The 24,084-nt window shown below is 58.7% G+C and overlaps 1 protein-coding gene across 2 annotated transcripts; it reads right to left on the reverse strand.

The window, feature by feature from the left end:
* Positions 1-328: 328 nt before the first annotated feature.
* PODN (podocan) lies at positions 329-23,030 on the reverse strand. Of its 2 annotated transcripts, XM_082661070.1 has the most exons (11): positions 22,924-23,030; positions 16,051-16,367; positions 14,562-14,655; positions 13,139-13,203; positions 11,378-11,487; positions 10,073-10,229; positions 9,653-9,768; positions 8,440-9,097; positions 5,230-5,378; positions 3,925-4,113; positions 329-1,268 (listed from the first exon to the last, which is right to left on the reverse strand). In XM_082661070.1, the coding sequence occupies exons 2-10, from the start codon at positions 16,360-16,362 to the stop codon at positions 3,951-3,953; spliced, it is 1,824 nt and encodes a 607-aa protein (XP_082517196.1). In that variant the 5' UTR covers positions 16,363-16,367; positions 22,924-23,030; the 3' UTR covers positions 329-1,268; positions 3,925-3,950. The 2 variants fall into 2 exon arrangements, with proteins under 2 accessions (XP_082517196.1, XP_082517197.1); XM_082661071.1 differs by lacking the exon at positions 3,925-4,113.
* Positions 23,031-24,084: the final 1,054 nt, after the last annotated feature.

The following is a 24,084-nucleotide window of genomic DNA, read 5'->3' on the forward strand; positions in this document are numbered from 1 at the left end:
TGCACAGCCTGAAGCCCGCAAGCCCTTTGCTTGGATGCTCAGACCTTGGGAGTGCAGAGTGAGCTCACGGCCGAGTGTGGTGGTCCCAACCTGCTGACCTCCACCCCGCTGAGGGGCTGCACCTGCCTCCAGGCCGCCTTACCTGCCACTAAGCCCCGCGTCCCTGGACCTCTGCCTGTGTGATTGCTTTGTGGGCCCCGAGAACTGAACTCTGCACTGACTCCTGCTGGTCCAGAGGTGCTGAGGTGCTTGGATCCTGCCCACCCGGCCAGGCATGAGCCCAGCACCTGGCAGGAAGCACACAGAGACACGGCCACAGGCTGCCAGACTGGGGTAATGCTTTTATATTAGTTTTTCTGTAACAAGAAAAATCTGCTTTGAAGTTTTTATCATTTTTTTTTTCCTTAAAAAAGAATAAAAAAAACCAAAGGCACCCAGAACTCCCCTCAGGCCCAAAGAATAAAAAAGTTCTCTCATCGGTGCAGCTGGGCCCTTCGCTCTTGCTGTGCCCAGCCCCGTGGCCTCCGCCTAGTTCCAGCCCAAGGGCCCTAGCGGCCCTTGACCTTCCCTCTGGCCTCAGGGGGGCTGGTCCATCAAAGACGCGCCTGCAGCCGGCCAGGGCCTGGCGGGGAGTGACGGCCCCAGTGGTGGGGAGCCGGGTGGGCGGGCCAGGGCAGCAGTCCTGAAGGTTCCTGTCCCCAGATGGAGGGAAAGGAACAAAAGCCAGCTTTTGTGAATTCCAGAGGGTGCAGGCACCTGGCCGCAGAGAGGATGGAGGTAACTCTGTGTCTTCCGCAAGGGACAGACGGACGGGCAGACAGTCAGACAGCAAGCTGCTCTGGCCATTTCTGGCTGGGCCAAGAGCTCTCGGCGGCATAGGCCAGGGAGGGCTGTTTGCATGTGACTCGTGTATGTGTGTGTATGTATGTGTGTCCACAGGGCAGGGAACAGGCACCCATGAGTGCCGGGGCAGGTCAGACCCTTCATCGAGTCTGCAGGACTCAGGGAGTGATGGCGGTGTTGGGTGTGGGGCGAGAGTGGGACATTGGAGGATGATGTGCGGCTGTGTGGTGTGTGTGGGTGTGGTGTCTGCATGTGTCTGGCTGCGGATGAGCTGCAGGAAGGGGTGGGTGTGGGAGACTGGGTCCAGCCTGTGTGTGGAGCGGGGACCCGGCAGGTGCTGCGCTGGGTGTGTCCGTGAGCGAGGCAGAGTGGGGATGCACAAGGCTCAGGCACGTGCTGCAGATAGGCTCCAGCGGTCCGTCATCCTGCAGAACACGCGGGACAGTCAGGGGAGGCCAGGGCAGACCCACCAACCACGACCAGCCTGGGACAGGTAGATTAGAGCTGGGGGCTCTGGGAGGGTCAGGCAACTGCAGGCCTGAGGGGGAGGTGCCCCGGGGGTCCAGAGCCAGCGGGTCACCCACTAGGAGGTGCTCCTGGGGGGCCTGGTGTGGACTGGAGGGACTTCGGATCTCTCTGGCCTTTCCCAGGGCCTCTCCTAGGGTCCCGCTCAGCACACCTGACCGCGGCCAATGTCCTCTAGAGGGGGCAGATCTCCTCCACCCCAGGACCCAGGGTACCCCTCGTGAGGGCCACAGCGTCCTCACTGAATGGCCAGTCACCCCAGTCGCTGACCCCTGGCTCTGCCTGAGGACAATGTGTGGAGAGAAGGGGCTCCCGCTTCATGGCCCAGGGCCCCAGGAGTCAAGCAAGATGACTGCCGAGCACTGCCTCTGGGCCTGCCCTCCACGCTTGGATAGCCAGCCCAGCACACTGCTCTCTCTGTCCTCTGGACTCCTTTCCCCACCTCCCTCTGTCATCCACCCACGGTATCCTCAACCCCCCTCAGGCCTCTCTCTGACCCAGGCCCCACTTCAATTCAGCTTCTGAACGGTGGCCCCGTGCCCTCCTCCCACGGCCACACCCTGGCCCCAGGACTCCCAGCTAGGCTCACTCTGACTCTCCCTCCTGACCACACCTCTCCTCCTAGCTACTCGCCACCACTGTGCCCACTCTCCAACATCCCCCCCAGGAGACCAACCCCTCCTGTCCGCACCCTCTTCCCTTCCCAGCCTGACCCCCAGCCTCTGCGAGGCAGCCATTCTCTTGCCAGTACCCTCAGTTCCCTTGTTCCTTGCCCTTCTGTCCCACACACCTGGCCAAAACCCCCAGCCATGGAGGGATCCAACTGGTCATCGTCTCCACACACACCCCCATCTGCTGAGCACCTCCTGCTGCACAGAGAGGTGTGCATCAGGCAGGTGTGACTTCATGTCCGGCTACCAAGCCACTAGTCTGCGTGTAACTGCAGCCACTCGGTCCTCTGTCCTCACGCCACAGTGAAAGGAGCACTGACCCTCCTGCCCAAGCCAGTCCTTCCTCCTGTTTCCACAGGGATGGCTACACCCAGCTCTCTTCTCTTATATTTTTAAATCCCCCCTCCACACTGCCCCTCCCCATCAGCCCTCAAGCCAGCTCTATCCCTTAAAAAAGGCTTAACATGAACAGAGCCCTGCCTGAACTTCACGCCCCCTTTCCCACCACCACCCTCTTTCATCTCTTCACAGTCAAACTTCTTAGCAGTGTCTACACGCCCTGGACCCTCTCCTTTCCAGCTGCTTTCTCCACCCTCTTTGCCCCTGAAGCCGCTCCCCACAAGGTCATGGTGACCTCCTTGTGGATAAATCCGGTGAGTCTGTGGCCATGCTCGGCTCCATCAGTCTGTCAGAAGCACGGCTGATTCCCTCTACTTCCAGAGAAGCCTGTGCATGGAGGCATAATGGGCATGCACACGTATGTGTGTGTGCACGTGTGCACACAAGGGCACGTGTGCCTGGGGAGGCATGTGCGCATGTACTCGCATGCACACACGTGCACGCAATGGTGCACCTGTCCTGCATCTGTGAATGTGCGATGGAGTATATACATGTCTGTGTGTGCACGTGTGGTGTGTGTTTGAGTGTGTGCTTTGTGCTAAACATGTGTGTACATGCTTAGACGTGGGTGTGAGCATGTGTACATGTGGGTTGGTGTGCTGTGTGCACGTGCAGGTGTTTGTGTTGCATGCGTGTGTAATTACGCTCTGTCCTGGGCTGCCTGCATTCCTCCTGTCTCGGTGCCCCGGTGCTCTGTCCCAGCTCCTTCCACCCATTCCCCTCTCTCTCTCTCTCTCTCTCTCTTGCCATGCTCTCTCTCTCTCTCTCTTGCTCTCTCTCTCTCTCTTGCGCTCTCTCTCTCTCTCTCTCTCTCTCTCTCTCACCCCCTCAAGGCAAGCTCCCCCAGCCTCCTGTGGCTTCAGTGACTGTTTCAAGGCTGACGATGCCTGGACCCCTATCTCCAGCCCAGACCTCACTCCTGAGCCCCAGACCCACATGTCCAGCCCACCCTGGGCAGCCCCTCCAGCGCCCTCCAAACTCATCACTCCCCCCCCAAACCTGCTCCTCCCAGTACTATCGTTCACCTGGAATTCCAAGCTAGAACTGGTATCTTGTCTTCTCCCTCACCCCATGTCCAGCAGGACTACTTGGGCTCCTCAAGTGTGCACCCCAGACTCCTTTCAGGCCCAGCTGCTTGTCTGCATCCTTACCGTCTGCCCCCAGCATCTCTGGCTTGGAACCAGCAGTAGCCTCCTCCCGGGGCCCCACATTCATTCCCTGCTCCCGCCATCCCAGCCCCTGTGCGGGTCCCATCAGGGATGCATCGCCCTGCATGGAGGCCCCCGGCTCCGGCCGGCCTCCCACAGGTGCACTGTCATAGCCGACCTCTCACTCAGGGCCTGAGCACACCAAGTGCTCTAACAGATTTGCAAAATGAACGATGAAGCAGGGGACAGAGGGTGAGGAAAGGACAGAAAGACCTAGACTGGGGTCAGGGCCAGGAACCTGGTGAAGCAGGTTGGCGCACCCCGCACGGACCACCTACCTATGTCAGGTGTGGCTACCCTGTCACTACCACCTTTCCTCGTCCTCCTCCTGCTCCTCCTCTTCCAACCGGCCCCGGTCCTTGGAAACGTCACCATACTCATGGTTGCCTTCTATGTCCAAGACCTGCAGGTGCTTCAGCCTCCGGAAGGCACTTTCCACCACAGAGCCCACGGCCAGCTTGTTAAACCTGTGCAGGCCACCCACGTGGGGTCAGTGCCGGGGCCTGACCGCGCCCACACCGACCCAGCCCAGAAGTGGAGCACGGGGGACGGGCCCTCCGGGAAGACGCGCGGCAAACACAAAAGGAGGCGCAGGAGCGCAGGTGTCACGGGGAGCTCAAGCTCTTCAGTGTGGCTGCTGCTGGGGGGAGGGGTGACCCAGAGCAGCGGAGGGAAGGCCTCCCCCATATGTGCTCTCACTATGACTTGGGGGGGGCAGACACAGACACCTCCTCTCTGCCTGCCCTTTGGCATTAACCTCTAGGCCTGAGGCTCCTGCGCTGCCAGCCTGGAGTCGCCTTGGTGCCGGGTGTGGAGGGGCACACAGACAAGGCCAGGGCCAAGCTGGGCCAGGGACACACTTAGGTTTGGGAAGGGGGAGGCTGGGCTCTGATCTCAGGCCCCCTCAACTCTCTGCACCTCGGTCTCCTGCAGGAGTCGAGAGGCACAGGTCACACTGCACCCCGACGTCACCCAGCCTGGCCTTCTGGCCACAAAGCCCCCTGGAGTGCACACACTGCCTTACTCTGGTCTGTCTCCTCTCTGACTTGGGGGATGGGGATGGTGGGAAGCACCACCCTGGCTCTGCTGTATGGAAGCTCCTTGCGTAGCTGGGTCCCCTGAATCATCTGAAACCCCCAGAACCCAGTGAGGACCTGAACATCTGCTGTCCTGGATCTGAGGCCCAGGCCCAGCCTGGACATCTGTGGACACAGTGGCCACCTGTGCTCTCTGGGCTTCAGCCTTCCCAGCTGTAAATTGGGAAGATGCTTTCTGTGGTCCCCTCCTGCCACAGGAACATCAATAACACCCACATGCTCTGCTTTTTAAATCTTCCAAAGCCCTTTCACAAACCTATGAACCTCACCAGGCCTGGCCAGGACTGTCCCCACCCTTGAGCGCTGAGGAAGCAGGGGCTCAGTGGGGTTCTGTGATGTACCCAGGGTCACACAGCTGGTCAGCAGGAAAGCTAGGCTTCAAATACTGACCCCTACCTGCAAGTGGTTCCCATGTGACCTGACTACCCTGCTGGAGCCGGGCCAGTCCCCAGAGGGGCACGTGCAGGGCCCCGGAGGACCTCCTACCTGAGAAAGATCCCTTTGAGGTTGGGAGTAGAGTCAAAGGCATTGGCAGGCACAGTACTAATCTTGTTGTTCTGCAGGTACAGGTACTCGAGCGACTTGGGGAGCCTCTCGGGGATATCCGTGAGCTGATTCCCAGCGATGTCGAGCAGCTGCAGGGGCGAGCAGGGGAGCCAAAGCACTTAACAGCATGCCAAGCTCCCACCAACCCCAGAGCCTATCTAAATCTCATAACCCTGTGAGGTGGGGTCTATAATTATCCCCATTTCCAGATGGGGAAACAGAGGCTTAGAGAGGGTCAGAGATCTATCCCAGGCCATACAGCCTGTACGGGCCGGAGGCCGGTGCACCTGACTCCGAACCCTTGTTCTAATTGATGTACATCCTACTCCGCTCCTTCTGCCTTCCCACAGGAATTCACGGCCAAGATGTCTAGGTGTCAAAGTCCTCCCTCCTTAACACACCTGTCACCACCATCAGACTAAAGACCCCAGAAGGGCAAGGGCTAGGGGTCCTCCCATCTTTAAATCTCACCTCAGTGGTGTCAGATGAGGGTGGAGATGGGGCTGCTCATTCGTGGATCTCAGGGCCATGTGGACAGGGGCCAGGGGCAAGGGTTCAAAGCCCACAGTGACTCTGGCATGGCAGCCAGGCCCCAGGCTGGTCAGTCTCAGAGTCACCACAGGCCTAGAGTCCAGGAAGCAGGTGGCCAGGAAAATGGGGTAGTTTTCCCAGGGAGAAGGACGCACCTGCAGCAGGCAGGAGACCCGGACGTGCCCGGGCCCAACTCACTGCCTGCCCCTTGGGCTGTCAGCACCCTTGCCCCGACACACACCTGTGCAGCCACAGGTGGGCTTCCATCATCTCTAAGCTCCCTCCTCACCCTGACAGGCTGGGGCTCAGGGCCAGGGGAGAGCACTCGCTTCAGTCACCTGAGGGAGCCTCCTTGTCACCTCCCCTACCCAGCAGGGCTCCCTGCTCCCCACTGGGTTCCTTCCACATGGTTCCAGCACTTCCTCATTCATTCCAAACATCCTCAGTGCCTGCCCATGGGCACTGGGGGCATGGAATCCACTGAGACGCTGCCTCCGTGCTCAGGAAGCCAGGCTGGCAGGGGAGATGGACACAACAATCTGACAATAGCAGCAGTGGAACTGGGCTGTGATGGGGGAGCCTGGGGGAGGGGCCCGATCCAGCCTCGGGTCGAGGGAATAGACGGCAGCCAGCACAGGTGGGGGCTCTGAAGCAACAAGAGCAGCCGCTTGTAGAAAGATCCAACAGTGAGAGGAAGAACCCCCTCCACAAGACACCCCATCCCCGACTGGACTCACCTGGGCAGGCATCTAACCAGCCTATCACCGGTGGCTTCCTGGAGGAGGTGACACTTTAGCTGAGTCCTAGGTATATTATAAGCTCTAGGAGGGTAGTGACCCTGGGGCTGTTTTATTTCCCTCTGGGTCCTCAGTTCTAGAGCTGTGTCTGCACATAGTGAGGCTCGGTACAGGCTTGTGGAATGAATGAATGAGTAGGTGCCACCAGGGTGGAGAAGGTGCTTCCAGCAGAGGTGACAGGATGAACAAAGCCCAGTGCACCTGGGAAACTGAGATGCTAGGCTGGGAGCAGGGGCAGACTAGGCCTTGAAGGCTGTGGCAAGGGTGCTGGTCTGGGTTCTAAAGGCAGCGGGGAGACACAGAAGGGTCCTGGGAGGGAGTGTAAGGTGAGCGTGTTTTTTTCAAGATACCCTCTGACTGCATGTGGAATCTAGGAGTGGAGCGCTCCTAGGAAGCTGGGGTCCAGGAAAGAAATGGGGAAGGCTTGACTTAGTGGTATGAGCAGTAGGGATGGAGAGAAGTGGAGAGATGGGGAGATGTGATGGTAGAGTTGGCAGGGTTTAGTGACAATGGGTGTTGGAGGGCAGGCAGCGTGCAAAGGGGGTGTCAGGGCAGCATCCACGTTTCCTGTGGACACCTGGGTGGATGTTACCCACTTCAGCGAGTTAGAAAATGCAGCAGAAGGAGCAAATGTGGAAGAGAGGATAATGGGGTTTGGGCCCCTTAAGAAAACCCAAGAGAGACCGGCACAGGTGGTTGGATCCTGGTGTCTGGCACTCGGCGGGCTGTCTGGGTTGGGAGAGACCCCAGCTGCTCCTGCAGGGCCAGCTGCCAACCCCCAACTCCACCCTCAGGGTTCTGCCCCACCTCCCAGCCTCCCACTCTCAGAGCCTCTCCCCTGTACTCCCCTCAGACATACCCACGCTGACAGCTCCCCACACAAGCATGTACTATGCACCTATCACAACGAGGGCCCTGGTCCAGCAGGAAACACAACAGACTAAAATGCCCGCCCCTTTTTCTAGCAGGAAGAGCAGACAACAAACAAGCAAACAGATGATCTGTTGTCGGAAGGGATGAGGGTTATGAAGAAAATCAAAGCAGAGGAAGGTGGCAGGTGGTGATGGAAGACCTCCCAAGGAGCTGATATCTGAGCACAGCCCTGAGGAAAAGGGAAGAGAAGGCCTAAGGACATCTGGGAGAGAGGGGCCTGGTAAGGCAGCAGAGCCTCCCAGGTTTCTCTAATGAAGTTCCCTTTCCGCCCCTCATTGGGTCGGCAGGTTTCACTTGTAACCAAGGAGGCTCAGTTCACGTGGCCAGATAGCCCTCCTGTCTCAGCTCTGGCCACGGGAGCCACACTCACTGACCAGTCCCAGAAGCCTCAAGTACACCCCCCTAGACTCTGCAGACTGGTGAGGTCAGCACCCCTCACGGGCCTGCCGTCCTCCCCTGCCCCAAGCCCAGCCTTCTCTAGGCACCTATCCTTTGCCCACAGGGAGGTGAGCTCCACTCTCCCATGCCACCTGAACTGTCCCTGCCCCCCAGTCCTCCTGAACAATGCCCAGTGCCCCCCGCACCTGCAGCCATGACCTCCCCTTATCCCCACAGGGCTCCTCAAGCTTGTCCCTGCAGGTGGTGAGCTCTGCCTAGCCATGCCCGCTGAGCTCTACCCTGCGCTCCTGTACCGCGAGCCCGCCATACCCTGGGTATGGCCCAGACCCCCTACCCTAAGGCCCAGACTGCCCAGCAGGTACCTCCCTCACGGCCCAGCCATCCCGCCCACCCCTCATCCGGGCCCAGCAGATGGGTGGGCTCAGGGCAGCCAGACCAGTAGCCCCCCACATGGGCACGGCCCTGCCCCCGCCTCGCCCCGCCCCCTCACCTGCAGACCAGCGAGGTCGGCCCAGGCACGGGGGGCCAGGGCCCGGCTGCGCAGCCGGTTGCCCGTGAGGTAGAGCTCCCGCAGCTGGGCCATGCCGGCCAGCGCCCCGCGCGCCAGGGCGGCCAGCTCATTGCGCTTGATCTTCAGCACGTGCACGTTGCGCGGCAGCCCGGGCGGCAGCGTGCGCAGCCGGTTGCCTGATAGGTCCAGGGAGCGCAGCAGGCGCAGCTTGCGGAAGGCATCGCGGTGCACCTGCGGGCTGGTGATGCGGTTGTAGCTGAGGTTGAGCTCCTCCAGGAAGTAGGTGGTGGCAAAGTCATCGCGGCCGATGCCGGTGATCTGGTTGTGCAGGATCATGAGGGTGCGCACGCGGCGGGGCAGGCCGCTGGGCACGCGCTCCAGCGCGTTGTTGTACAGGTGCACCGTGTGCAGCCGTTTGAGGCCCTGGAAGGCCCGCGGGTGGATGCCCTGCGCGCGCAGCTGGTTGCTGTGCAGCAGCAGGTACTCGAGGCTGCGGATGGGGGTCAGCACGTCTGCGTCCACGCTCCGGATGGCGTTCTTCTCCAGGTGCAGCAGCACCAGGCTGCGCGGCAGCCCTGCCGGGACCCGCGACAGGTTGTTGCTGGACAGATCCAGGTACTCCAGGCTGGAGAGCTTCCTGGAGGGAGGCGGGGGATCAGGCCAGTGGGCAGGAGCCCACATGGCACTTGTTTCCAACATTATTCCCAAGGGAGGTGGCGGGGGACCTGCCTCTAACCCATCCCAGCTCCGCCGCTAGCTGACTGGGGGACCTCAATCGTCTCCGAGCCTCTCACTGGTTTGATTCCATGATATATTGGTATAGGAAGGATCTAGCATGGTTTCTGACACATAAGAGTTTATTTGAAAACTAATTGTTTTACTAACGCCTTTTGTCCTTTTAGGCTACCCGGGCCCTAAAAACTGAAAATAGATTTGCCTTCAACAAGAATGTCTGAGTTTCTATTTTGTACGAAGAAGACAGCCTCTGCAAACACTTCCTTGCCTTACTAGAATTTTGGCAGGCCTTACATAACATTATTCTTGGGGACAGAAATGTCAGTAAAGGCAAAAGTCTCAAAGTTCCTTCTCTGGAAACTGGCCAGGGGCAGGTGGGCAAGGGCCCGGCCATGTGAGCCCTGGGAAGGGCTTCCTGGGTGCCGAGCTCACACTGAGGGCCCAGGTAGGGGCTCACCAGAAGGTCTCGTTGTCCAGGCCCTCATCAGTCAGGTAGTTGTTCTGCAGGTACAGCTCACGCAGGTTGCTCAGCTCACTGAAGGCCCCTGGTGGGATCTTCTCCAGCCTGTTGTTCTGAGAGGTGGGACGGTAGGGAGGGGAGCATGAGGGACGGCCAAGGGGCAAGGGCAGAGCCTTGGGATGAGGTGTGGAGCGGGGTCTGGCAGAGCCACGGGGAGGGGCCCAGGCCTAAAGTACTCCATGTGGGGCTGACAGCCAGGTGCCCGGGCTTCTGCTTGTTTCTCCTCTGCAGACGCTGTGCCCGCCGGCACGCGCTCAAGGCCCCACGGCCTTACCGCTGTGCCCATGTGGGACCGGGCTCCTCCCCTGCTGTGGGTCCCTGCTGTGGCAGTGCTCCTCCCTACCCTCTCCCTCCCACCTTGAGGTGCAGCTTGTAGAGGGCAGGTGGCAGGTGCTTGGGCACGTGGCGCAGGAAGTTGCTGGACAGGATGAGGATCTCCACGTTGCTGGAGCCATTGAACATGTTGTCCGGCAGCCCAGCGTCCGCCAGCTTGTTGTTGTGCAGGTACACAGACCTAGGGCGTGAGGCACAGGTGCTCACCCACCCAGGCCTCCCAGCCCCGGCACCATCTCACCCGGTGAGGCTCCAGACCTTGCTCAGGTTGGGCCTGGGGCCCAGGGCACCCTCCTCCCATCTCAAGAACCCCAGACCCCCCCAAATCCAGTCCCCCCTACATAGCCGAGGGGACCAAGGACCCACCCCACAAGTTAGTGGAAGAAACAGGATTTCCTGACCCCAAGTTCCTGCTCCTCTATATCCTTCAAGGTTCTCAGTTGTTCCCCTAGTGTTGCAGCCCTGGAGTCCCTGCCTGTCGGCTTTACACAGCTGTCTCTGAGTTCTGTGGACTTCGTGAGAACGGTCCTATCCTTATCACCTCTTTGTCCCTTGTGCCCAGCACAGGATCCTGGCTCAGAGGAGGTGATCCCTCAATTCATTCAGCAAATATACAATGAGTGCCTCCAGGTGACAAGACTGTTCTAGATCCTAAAGATATAGCAGTGGACAGAACCAACAAGCCCCTGCCCTCACGGAGCCACCATGCTACAAGGAGAGAAGATAAGGAACAAGAGAAATCCGCAGGCGATATAGCTCATTCTTGCTGCATGGCCTCTCTTGGGCCTCAGCCTTCTCATCTGTGGGAAGGGGCCATGCACAGCAACTCTGGCTCCTCCAGGGAATGGAGAGAATCGAGGTGACAGATTCAGGGACAGAGTGGCACCGGAGGTTGTCAGCACCTTCCCTCCCCAACACCACCCTGCACTGCTCACACACCTGTGCTGGGGGCCCTCACTCCTCCCAAAGCAGCTCTCAGCGAGGGATGGCTCTGCCTGTTGAAAGATGCTCCCTTCCCCCGGGGGCTGGGGAAGGAGGGAAACACCCTCACTTGGCTCCCCGCAATTCCCCAGATATCACCCTCTGTCCCCGCCTCCTGTACTGATTCCTCCTCATCTTTTAGGGGTCAGTCTTCCAGATCCTGTGCCCTTGCAGCCCAGGGCGTCTGTCACCGCAGCCCTGAGCATGGGGCATCATGCCTGCTCTGCACAGCATGCCCCTCCTCCAGGGCCTGTCTGGGCCCCTGGGCCCCACTCAGGGCTGGCAGCCTCTGCCTCAGCTCCTCCCTTTTCTCCAGCCTAAGCCCAGGGCCCCCCTCTGACCTCTGACCTCAAGTTTGGCTTCTGCCCAAAGGTGAGCCCGTAGATCTTGGTGAGATAGTTGGCAGCAAAGTCCACACTGATCAGGGCATTTGGCAGGAACCGGGGTGCCAAGGTCAGCTGGAAAGGAAAGAGTTGGGTACAAGGACCAGTGGCAGGTCAGAGGCCGCCGCTGAGTTACACTACCTGCTGCTCATCTGAGCCCCTTCAATTCGTCTCCTCCCTGCAACCAGAGCCATCTTTCTCAAATCCCCAGTAACACAAAATCAGCTCCCCATAGTCCTGAGCTTGGCACTCCAAGCTCTCCAGCCTGTCCCCTGCTCTGCCTGTTCTCCTGGTCTCTCCCCTCATTGCCCCCTGACACTGGCCCTCTGTGCAGCCACAGTGAGCACCCACACTTCCCCAGACCCAGATCATAGTGTCTACCCTTCATTCACTCAATAGTAGTCCCTGAGTCTGCAATATTCCAGGCACAGTTCAAGGCAATATTCCAGGCACAGTTCAAGGCGCTGGACATGTCCTAGGGAACAAGATACAGAGATACCTGCTTCCACCTCCAGTACCAAAGCTGACATCCTAGTGAATGAACAGGAATAAAAGTATCTGAGAGTGATCACGGCTCTGCAGGGAATTCAAACAGACTGATGACAGAGAACGACTGGGTTGGTTGCTTGGAGAACAGGTAACACTTAAGGCATGACAGCACCCTAAATGCTGTCTGTGGGGAGAGCCCCCACACAGCAGGGGCAGCGAGCAGAGGCCTTGTGTGTGGGGTCTGCCAGGCCTGGGGGTGAAGCGGAGTGTGACGGGGCCAGTGGGGAGATAAGAGAGGCAGGTGGGCCCAGACCACACAGATCTGCGGGCCTTGGGGAGACGTGTGGGTTTCTTCCTGGGCCAAGGGTGAAGCCACAGGAGGGTCTTAAGTGGGGAGGGGAGATGGAGAAGTAGAAGTGAGGCACGATTTTGTAAAGCCCCTCTGGCTGCTCTGAGGAGAAGGGGCAGCAAACGAGGAGGCAGGGGCTCCACGTCTGTGTCCCGCTGCGGGATGGCGGTCCTGGGCTGGTGGGTGGGGGGAGCTGAGGGCCTGCAGTGGGACCACACGTGCGTGAGCAAAGCACTCCTGGATTTGTGGCTCTGACCAGTGGTGTTGCAGGTAGTTGGAGATGCCCTTTCCAGAGGTGGGGAGACAACGGGAGGACTGGGGTTTGGGGGTTGTGGCGGGAAGCACCAGTTCTACTTCTATTAAACATCTGGAGGAGATGCTGAGGAGGCAGGTGGACCTTTGAGTCTCAAGTGGGAGTAGGGGAAAGGCTGGAGACTGCCTCTGGATGTGGCCATGATGTAGATGGGTGTTACAGACCAGGGAGGAGAGACAGTCTCCTTGAGTGTTCAGAGAGAGGGGGCCACGACAGACCCTGGGGCAGGCCAAATATCTTGAGGTTGAGTGCCTTTATGTCTTCACTCATGCTGTCCCTTCTACTGTGATGCCCTCCCCCTTGAGGCCTCTGGCTGAAATCCTATTACCCTTCATGGCCCTTCAAATGCCATCTCCTCCAGGAAGCCCTCCAGCGCTCCCTCCCCATGGGGATGAGCTCTCACCCCACTACGCCGATGTAGGTCTCAGCCTCTGCCATTATCTGACCGCTCTGAAGCCCTGGGTCTGGGCCATGTCTGAGCAGCAACAGGAACCCAGCAGCCAGCCCAGAAGAGGCCCTGGTGAAAGTTCCCTGAGCTTAGCCCCCGACACCCTGCCCTGCTGCAGGCCCCTCACCTTGTTATTGGCCAGGTACAGGTAATTGAGGTTGATCAGATGCTCAAATGCCTCTTCCGGGAGCCCTTCAAAGGACAGGCATCGGTCAGAGCCCTGGATGAAGGAGATGCTACAGGGGAGCACGTGAGCACTGACCGCCCCCGCATGCACCCCACTTGACAGGACCGGGAGGTACTCCCTGGGGCAGGTGTGGCTCTGACCCCTTCCCAGCCCCTCCTAACAGGCCTGCCCAGCCCCTTTTCCTTCCCCTGGCTCTCAGGGACCCTGAGACACTTCCCATCTGCTGAGAAGAGCAGATGGGAAGTGTCCACTGAGAAATGACTGATCCTTCACCTACTCAGGGCAGCCTGGGTGGGAATGGGCCCCCGTAAGGTCAGGACACAGGGCAGAGGACATGCCAGGAAGGAGTGCTTCCCTGGGGGCAGCCCCAGAAGGGTCCTCTTCATACCCAGCCCCACAGCAGGGCAGGGCAGGGCTGTGGCCTCTGAGCTTCCACCCCACCTGGCCCTCCCCTGCCCCATCTGGCAGATGCAGTGTCAGAACTGGGCTGTCACTGGGAGCCCAGCCAGGCTGGCCCTTCTCCAGTCCTGAAGTCGGCCTCTGACACTCGGTTCTGGGCTCCCAGACCCTCAGATGCTGGGACTCACCCAAGTATCTAACTAGAGGGAACAGTTACATAAACTGTGCAGCATCCCTCCACAGAATACCCTGTGTAAAGTAATAGCCACGGACAGCTTTTAGCAACATGAAATTTGCGGCTGAGCTAATTGCTAAATGAAACAAAGCAGTTCTAATAGTTATAATATCCATACTATCAGACCAGCTATGAATTTAAAAACACAAAGAAAAAGGACTGGACTGAATTCTGCTGATGGTTGTACAACATATAAACTTACTAAAACTCATCAAATTGTACATTTAATTCGGGTAAACCTTATGGTATATAAATTATGCTTTTTCTTAAAATGGAAAGAAATATACCAACATGTCAATAGTGACTAAACTCCAAGTGGCAGAATTATGAGTGGGTTTTTTCTATTCCATTTTATTTTCTATATTTCCAAATTTTCTACTATAATCAGAAACTATTTTCATCATCAGAAAAATAACTTTTTAAAATTTGAGGACTCTACACTCTTTGATTCTAAAGGCCTTCTGTGAACTGAAGAGTCTGTGACCCTTCAGGCCCTGGAGTCTGAGTTGCTCTGAAGCCTCTCCCCGGATCGGACGCCTGGGTCTCAGAAACACCCAGTGGCGGCTGTTAGGCAATCAACCACAGGGAGCCCCTGCCATGGGGCCCCAATGCCGGCCCAGCCTAGGCCTGCTCTTTTGCATATGCCAGGGTCTGCAGGGCGGGGCTCTCCCCATGGGCCCCCAGTTCCCTGCCTGGGGTCCTGGTGCCCAGCTCTGGGTGACCCCTCACCTCGGGAAGTCAGACGGTTGTTCTGGAGGTTCAGAGTCTCCAGCCGATTCAGCCGGGAGAGCTCCCTGGGGTAGATCTTCTCCAGCTGGTTGTTCTGGGGAGTAGGGGGATGGGGGTGGTGAGGAGGCAGCATGAGGGGGTGCTGCCCCATTAGAGGCCTGCACCCACCCTCAGCCAGAGTCCCAGGAGCCAGTCCCTGTGTTGGGCGCTTCCCTTGGGATTCTGCCCCATGGTGGACAAACCCTGGGGACTGGCTCTGAAGCAGGCCCAGATGTGGGCATTGCAGGCTCAGCAGTAACAACAGAGGTGTGGGTCCCCCTTCTAGGAGTCCCGCGCACACGCACATGGGCATCCACAGGCAGTTCAAACTTGGAATGTGGTCTACCCTGCACACCTGCTCCCTGCATGCTCCCACTTAGTGACAGGTGTCCCAGCCCATTCTCCCCTCCCCCAAGCCAGAAACTACTTTTAGTTCCCTTTCTACACCCTGTAGACCCCACTTCCCTTGAGATGCTTTAAAACCTGGGTCAGGTACCACCTCCTCCAGAAGCCTTCCTGGGTTGGATCGGGGGCTGGATTAGGAGGAGCTGCCCTGGCCTCACAGCACTAGTCCTTCTATCTCTATTTGTTATCTCTACCTGTTTAGGTCTCTGCCTCCCTCACAGACTGTGAGAGCCTCAAGGGCAGAGCATGTCCGAGACCTCCCTACATGCCCAGCACCCCACGTAGGAGCAGAAGCATACAGCAGGTACACAGGAGCTATTCGATGAATGAAGCAACAATAAGGGCTGCCCTCAGCTCGTCCCTTTCCCTCACCCTTTCCCTCACCGGGGCAGCTACCCCGGTCTTGGGCTCCCACCACTGGCCAGCCCAGAACCCACAAGGCTACATGACGGTGGGCCAGTCACTTTCCTTCACTGGGCCTGGTCTCTGGAAATGGGTGCGACAGACCCTCCCTCTCCCCCAGGGCTGCTGGGCTGCACGAGGGTGTCATGGGCGCACCAGCGCTCCCAGAGTCCCCGTCTGGAATGCCGTGTCCCAAGTCCTGAGGTTCTAAAATCCAGCCTGTGCCTCAGCTGGGGAGAGCACTCTGTACCCTGAGCCCCCAGGGTGCTCCAGGGGGGTCTGCTTTGCTCTCACTTTCCCGGCCTGTAATGGAGTCTGAGGTGCCCTGACTGTCCAGAGGGTCAGCTGCCGGGCAGGTCTGTGTCTGTTCTCAGGGCCTGACTCTGCTGACAGGGCCTCAGCCCAGACTCCTCCCGTGGGACAAAGCAGGTCATGAGGTCACTGTGCTTTGTGCCTGGGACGCGGGCCGGGGGGTAGGGGGTCACGGCCCGTGGTGGAGCCAGCCTCCTCGAGTCTGACCTGCCCTGCGTCGGGGGATGGGAGCCCCGGGCAAGAGCCGGGCCTGCGGCGTGGGTGGTTCTGGGGCGGGAGTCACCGTGTGGGGGGCGGGCCCTGGTGACCGCTGGCGCGGCGCCGGCCTCACCTGCAGGGACAGGTGGTTGGTGTGCTCAGGCAGGTCCCCCGGGAACTCGCGCAGGTCGATGCCGCCGCAGTCCACGACCCCCTCCTGGGAGCAGGCACAGTCTCGGGGGCAGTCGATGGTGGGTGGGCCGCGCCCCGGCTCCTCAGGGCTCAGGACCAGCACCGGCTCCTCCTCCACGAATTCATTCTCTTCAGGGCTCAGGCTGGGGGCTCCACTTCGGCCAAACACAGGGGCCCTCACGGCGAGCCCCGGTCCCAGCTGCAGCTGCAGCGGCAACAGCAGCAGGAGCAGCAGCGCCCCGCTCCGGGCCATGGTGCCTGCGGGAGGGGTCAAGTCAGACCCACCTGGGCGCCAGGGCTGACCTAACCTGTCAGGTAGAGCAGGCAGAGGACCAGGGCCCACGAAAGCCATAATGGGGCCCTCAAGGCCACAAGGCAGAGCCCACTCTGGACCCTGTCCTCAGCATGCATCTGACCTGCTGGCTGCCGCCCTCCCCTCCCACCCACCCCCTCAGGGCTGCCCTCTGGAGGGGTCGGGGTGAAGTGAAGCCCTGTCCTTAGGCAGGTCTGCAAAGCCTCCCACAACCCTCACCGGGCCTGGCCGCAAGGAATCTGTACCCCCATTTCACAGAAAGGAAAGCTGAGGCCCAGGAAGAACTGTGACTTGCAGGGCTTGGCCTGGACTTTGCTGAGCTCTCGCTGCCCTGGCACAGGCAGTGCTGAGGCCCTGTCCCTCCTCCAGCAGCCACAGGCCATGGTGGGCCAGCACCAGCAGGGTGTGTCCCAGCTCCTCAGCTTGCCATTCTAGGATCTTCAGGACGTGGCTCTGCCTCTTTTCCAATTCCCCCCCTCAACTGCCTCGCTTACACAGGTCTGTTTAGTAAGAGTAGCTCCTCCCTCCAGGCCTTCGCATGTGCGTTCCTTCTGCCTAGAACACCCTCCCCCTCTCCTGTGCAATCCGCAACTTCTCCAAGAACCAACTCCAGTGTTAGATCCCCTGAGGTAACTCTGAGATGTCCCAGGGCTCTGCATCACTTTGTTGCCCCAGGGCTTTGCATGAGTTCGGTTGGGTTTTGAATATGTGATATTGTCTTTCTCCCACACAGGGCTGTGAGCCACTTTCTGTCTCTCTGTGCCAGGCACAGAGCAGTCATTAGTGAATGGAGCTGCTGCTGCCCCCAGAGCCCCCCAAGTCCTGTTCCTGCTTACACCCTCAGCTGCCCTCACCAAGGCCAGCTTTGCTCACGTGACCACTGCCACCTGCAAGAGACCACTCCCCAGCATGTTCCCTTGGGACAGCAGGGAAAGGGGGTATAGGGATGGCCTCAGGTCATTGAGGAAGATGCTGGGGTTTCATCCTCCAGGCAGCCATGGGTGTGGCTTGGCTCTGGGCTGGTCCCTGGAGATCTCTTTACAGGGACTCACTTAGAAAACACGTCTGGGGGGTGGTAAGTTGTAACAGGTGGTAGCTCAGGTACACTGACTCTGGAGTCATACACACCCCAGTTCACGTCCCCCTCTATCACTTAGTGGCTCTGACCTTGCTGAGCCTCAGTTTCCTCATCTTACAATGCAGATAATATATCTAACCTCAGAGCTCCAGGGAGGAGTCAGCAAGATAGCAGATGCAAAGCACCTAGCACCCGTTAGGTGATGAGGCGCTGCTATCACTGCTGCAGTGATTATGAACGCAGGTGCAAGACAAGCGTCCAGGCCTGGGGGCACCTGCCGCAGTCTGAGCCTCTCTCCCCACCATTAGAGCAGGGATCACAACCCAGAGTGGTTAGAAGGGTCTGACGAGATGCTGGGCCTGGGAGGGTTGGGCACCCTGGGAGCTCGGTGATGACACTGATGTCTGGTTAAGAAAGCAGGCTCTGGAGCCAGAGAGCTGGGGCTTCGAGCCCAGCTCTGGCTCTTATCAGCCGTGTGACTTTGGGCAAGTTTTGCCACCCTCTAAACCTCACCTTCCTCACCCGTCCATTGGGTGGCCCCAGAGCTGTCCTACTGGGGATACTGTGAGAGTCAGTGAGATGCACGTACTGCACACAGTAAGTGCTCAATAGATGTTAGCTCTCTGCTAGTTAGCTCTACCACTAATATCTGATCCATGGGCACTGTTCACATCCCAACCACACCACTCGCCACTTCAGAACCCCCTGCTTCTTCCCTTTCCCGTGTAGCTCCTGATTGCGCTTTTCTGGTCCAGTCCCAGGCCCACCTCCTCCCAGATGTGGCCCTCCTCCTCCTAGCCTCCTGTGAATTCCTGCTGCCCTGTGACTGCTGTGGTATTTCAGATACTGCATTGCCTTACTCGTTGGCTCAGCCAGCTACCGAAGGTGAGGCCCCAGCTGCCCCCAGCCCTGTGCTGGGCATGGAAGATACAGGTAAAGTACACAAGGCCCCTGCCCTTTGTAGTCAGGAGGCAGCAGACCCCACTACAATAACCACTGCCCACCAGACTGGGTGAGCCCTGTAAAAGGGGCCCCAAAGTGCACGAGGCCCCAGAAAGAAAGCTGTGAGGAGAGAGAAGAGGGCTGGCAGCCTGGATTGCTTGACCCTACAGGCATGTCCAGAAGGCCTAAGCAGACTTGGGCCCCAGCCACTGGCCCAGCAGAGCACCAGGGAGCCCAGCACACAGCTCCCAGGCTCCATCGGCTGCAGTGAGCGATGCATGCTGCAGCCCGGCCCTGCCTGCCCTACGACACCCCTGCTGCTCCGTGCCCTGACCAAATGCGCCATAAATCCTTGGCCAGTCTACAGACCAGCATTCCCAGGGCACATTATAACCCCCCAGCTAGGTCCACAGCCTTCAGCCCCTGGCGCCACCAGCATTAGACCAGAGTCTCCCCACCCTGCCTGCCTGCCTGCCTGACCCTACTGCGGATCCAGACTCCGGGAGGCGGAGTATGGGCACAGGCCCAGGCCCCAGATTCAATCAGGGCAGGAGGCCAAGGAGGAGGATCCTCCCCACATACCCTGTACACTCACCTTCAGTTTCATATCTATAAAGATCTCTAAACTGTATCTGTAAAAATATTTAATTTATATTAACATCATGAACCATATTGAAAATGTTATCCTCACCACTTTATAGATGAGGGGCCGAGGCCCAGTGGGATTGGCCAATGTAACACAGCTGTTAAGTGGCAAGGCTGAGCTCCCAGCCTGAGTCTTAACCACAAAGCCATGAGGCCCTTCCCTGGGCCAAGCACAGCTGGGCACCAAGGACCCAGACAGACGACTCAGGTATGTCTACTATCCTTAAAGAGCTCACACCTGCACTGCTCGATGTGGTGGCCACGTGTAGCTACCGAGCACTTGAAATGCGGCTACTCTAAACCGAGAGGTGCTATAAGTATAAAAGGTAGTGTACGTGGATTTCACACACTTAGTACAAAAAAGTAAAACATCTCATTAATATTAACGATATCTTATAAAATATCTCATTTATTTTTATAGTGATTACATAATATTTTGGATATTTTGAGTTAAATCATTAAAGTTTTGCCTGTTTCATTTTACTTTTTTAACGTAGCTTCTAGAAAATTTTACATTCCACACTTGTGGCTTGCATTTGTGGTTCACATTATATTTCTAATGGGCAGCGGTGGTCTAGACATTATGTGTAAATTAAGTATTATAATCCCAGTGTCATCAGAGGTGTGACAGAGGGAATCTAGCGTCCATAGGGACCCAGAGAAGGCCTAGGTGTGCCCGATGCCTAAGTCTGCCCGATGCCAAGAAGACGTCCAAGAAAACGTGATGCTTTATTTAGCCACGAAGGATGAATATTAGGCAAAAGGAAAAGGGTGATACAAGCAAGGGGGTCAGCATGTGCAAAGGCCCTGGGGCAAGAGAGCCCATGTTACCGCTACAAAGCTCACTAGAGTGTCTGGTGTGGTGTGGGGACTGGGAGAGATGCAAGTGGGCAGGGGCCACAGTCCAAGCCAAGAAAGAACTTGAAAGCCGGGTTAGGAAGACTGACCCTTATCTTAGGAGAAACGAGGAGCCATTGAAGAGCTGGAGTGTGGCATAGGCAGGTTTATGGAGGGACCAGTGGGGAGCTCTCAGAGGCTGTGCCGTGGTGCAGGCAACGGATAATAAGCCTGGTCTGGGCAGAGGGAGGTGCTGGGCTGCAGGGATGGAGAGAAGGAGGTGGATTCAAGGGAGAGAGAGGAAGAACAGACAGGGCTTGGAGAGCAGTGGCCCCAGTGCCACGTCCCCCTCCTCCTAGCTTGGCCAGCCACCCTCAGGATGTTGGGATCCTGGGCAACTCCAGCTCCATCACCTAGTTCACTGTGTGACTTTGGCGACATCACTGACCCATCTGAGTCTCAATTTTTTTTTGTTTCTCTAAGAATGTGGAGCAAGATAAGCCCCCAAAGCCCCTTCTTTGTGCCTAGCCATGTTGGAGCTGGGTGTGGAAGAACGGAGGAGAGAGCCTTCCTAGTCTCTGGAAGTCCCCAGAGTGAGGAATCCCCCTGGTGAGCGACAGCAAATGCTGGGCGAGAAGGGCAGCTCCGTCTGTGGTGAGTGGTTCCAATCCTGACTGCTGTGTGAGCCTGGACAAGTCACTTCACTGCTCTGAGCCTCTGTTTACTGGTCTGGGCAATGGAGATGAGAGCTCCTCGTGAGGCGTCAATGAAACGACGTGCCCAGCTGATGCTGGCACCCAGCAAGCGCAACATACTTGGGGTTACTGTTACTGAGGAAGTACCTGGGACCCGCTGTCACCCACCCACCCACTCACCCCAGGGAACCAAACCTTAAGGTCCTGAACTGCTTAAGTGGGGGATTAAGGCAGGACTAGAAGAAGGAAGGGGAAGGGAGATCCAAATCAGGAGGTAGATCCTCAAACCCCAGCACCACCTTCCTTCTCCACTCAAATCCAGTAAAGATTTGCTGACCACCTGCTCTGTGCTGGGCCCTGAACAGCTGCTTCTTATTGACTATAACAGAAATCCCAAGGCCAAGAGTTAGTCTTCCTATTTTGCAGATGAGGAAACTAAAGCACAAAGAGGCTCCCACTGCTGCCCATCTCCAGCAAGCTCCTACTCACACGTTCCTGCCCTGGGAAGCTGCTCCTGCCCCCTTGGCTGGATTAGGGAGTTCCTTGATGCTCCCACAGCACCCTTCGGGGCTCAGCTGAGCCTTCCCTGACTCCCCAGGCAGGTGCTCAGGAAATGTTTGCTGAATGAAGGAATGTATTTGTGGAAGGCAGGGTTGGAAAGAGCTACAGCATTATTATCTGGTCTGATTTCCTCAGTTTACTGATTAGTATTTTAAAGGCAAGGCCAGGATTAGAATTTGTGTCTTCTGACTCCTGCTCAGAGCCCTGAGCCGGTCTTGAAGACTGAGGAGGAGTTCTCCAGGTGGACAAAGGGGAGGAAAGGCACTCAGGGCAGAGGACAGGGTATGAGCAAAGGCACAGTATGGGGAGGGCAAAGAGGGGGGTATGTTTAAGGAAGGGTAACAGGGAATCGAGGTCCAAGTCTCCAAGGGCATCAGGCACTCTGCTAACGGGTTGATGATAGGGAGCTATCAAGGGTTGTAAGCAGATCATGGTTGGAGCTCTTACGTAGGACTCTGCCAGGCCTAAAGGTGCCTCCATTAGTCACCCCTGTCCCAAGATTCAGTTAGAAGGGACAAAGTATGCTCCCACAAGATTTCATGAAAGCATTCATGTGAATCTGACATTTCTTAACTTGCACTCTAGTTTAGAATCGGCTGGGCCCCGGGCCCTAAAAGGGGACATGACCACCCAGGAGCTCCCGTGGTGCCTTATGTAGCTGAGTCGACCACACCTTCACCTTCCCCAGCCAGCCCTAAGTCGTAGAGCAGACGCTCAGGTTGCGTGACCCTCCGACGTTCCATGATGCCCTGCAAGCGCCTGGTGCGTATCCTTCTGCGCCTCCCGGACCGGATCGGGACGGTCAGTGCCACACGCATGCACGCTTGTGTCTGCTCCTCTCCTGAAGTTCAGGCTGCAGCTGCCTCCCACCCCCAGCCTCGGCCCCAGCCCCGGGGGCCACCAGGAGCTCGCTGAAGCCCCCTCTTCCACCTGACAGCGCATCAGGTATTCTAACGCCACGATCTTATCCTCAGCCCAGGCCAGCCTGGCGGTTCAAGGACCTTCAGGCTGGGGGCTTTGGCCGCTTTCGCCGGGGCGCGCCGGCCTCGCCCCCCACCCCACGCTCCGCGGCCATCCCCCTGCCCCCTGCTCAGTCCTGCTGTCCCAGCGGGGAGGCAGCCGGATAGACAGACAGACTGATACCAGGCCCCCAGCTGAGAGCTCTGGCTCAGCGATTGCACGGCGCGGGGCCGGGGAGCCAAGCCAGGAGAAGGTCGGGAGGGGGACGCACGGGCTGTCTGCGCGTCCTGGGGGCAGATCTCTGTCCCTCTATAGGCCTCAGTTTCTCTGTCTGTAAAGAGGTCGAAGGGTGGGCTACCTGGGATGAGCTGACGTGGAAAGACACGGGCATACTCAGCGCCCAGGCTCTAAGTACAGGGGTCCTCGACCCTCCCTGGTTCCACCTGCCCCCCACATTCCCTGTTGCCTGCCCGCGTCCTTCCACTCCACCCCCCACCCCATCCGCCCTCAGATTCTTTCCAGATGTGCGCAGCAGGAGGGGCCGGGGCTGGGACCAGCCTCTGGCGGGAGAAAACAGGCCCCTGCGGGGTGGGAATCGCGGGGGGTCGCGCCCCCGAGGGAGAGCTCTCCGGCTGCGCCCTCCGTGTAGGGCTCCGACTGATGGGGCGAGATGCGCGGCCCCGCCGGGCCAGCTGCTGGAGCCGTCGCACCAGGCGGGAAGTCCGAGACCGCTGCCCAGCTCGGCCCCGGCCCTCGGCCCACCCGGCCGCCCGAGCCCGGTACCTGCTGCGCCCCCGCGCCGCGCCGCGCCCCGCCGGCCGACCGCGCTCTCCCGAGTCTCGGCTGCGCTCCGCTGGCGCGGACTCCTTCCATTCAAGTCCAGCCGTGCGCTCGGCGACGCAAGTTTTGTTGTGGGTTTTCTCCTCCCCGCCTCTCCCCCGCCCCCCACCCCACCCGCCCCGCGCGCATCTGCTGGACGCCGGCCTCCCCCGGACACAGGCGTAGGGTCCCCGCAGGCGGGGGCAGGGGAGGGCCCGCCTCTCCCCGCGTTGGACTGGGCCGAGCCCCACTTCCCGGGGAGGCAGTGCCGCCGCACGGACCCCTCACCCGCTCTCCGCCCTGGCGGGGCCGCCGTACCCCCGCCCGGGACCCCCCCCCCCCGCTCCAGGAGACGGGGAAGGCGGGGTGTCTAGCCCGCAACACTTCCTAGTTCCCAGCCTTCCCAAGTGGAACTGGACCCCCTCTAGGCCCCAGCACCTGAAAGGAGGGCCGAGAGAGGGCCCCTTCCACCAAGTGCCTCTTAGCTCTTCCTTCCTCACGACAGAGGATTCTGCAACCGCTCCAGGCGCGAGTACCTTTCCATTCACTCTCCCACCCAGGGGTCCTGGGCCGTGGCTAACGGGGCCTCCAGCCAAGACCCTGCTGGGCCCCTTCCCGGAAAGTTCCCCCCACACGTCCACCTCGGCCCTGGGCCCACAGCCTGCTGAGCCTTGAAGGACGATAAATTGCGCTGGGAGTAGGGTGCATGCGGATCCCAGTCGCAGGAAGACTAGGGGGGTGAGCCGTGAGCCCTCACGGCACCATACTGCTCCCAGGAACTGAAAACGTTTCCAAGTCAAGGAGCATTAACTACTAGCTGAAGCAACACCGTTTGGTGCCAGGGTCTTTGGTGGTAGAATGCGGTCAGGCTGGGTTTAGGTGGTACTTGGCACCTCCACGGCCTAACAAGACTCTCCCCCATACCTGCTCTGGCCTGTGGACAGAGCACCCCCAGCTACCTTACCTGGCTGCCCTCCCCCTGAGAGGGAAAAGGATAAGTGACTGAAACTTGGGACTACTCACTCAACTTAAATTGCCAGGGCCCTGAATGAATGAACAGCTGGTGTAAAGGCTCCAGACCTTTCACTGTTTCTGCTACCGGATCCTGATTGTACCACATGCATT

This window comes from Grampus griseus (assembly GCF_964374135.1).
Source record: "Grampus griseus genome assembly, chromosome: 1".
Taxonomy (NCBI): Eukaryota; Metazoa; Chordata; class Mammalia; order Artiodactyla; family Delphinidae; genus Grampus; species Grampus griseus.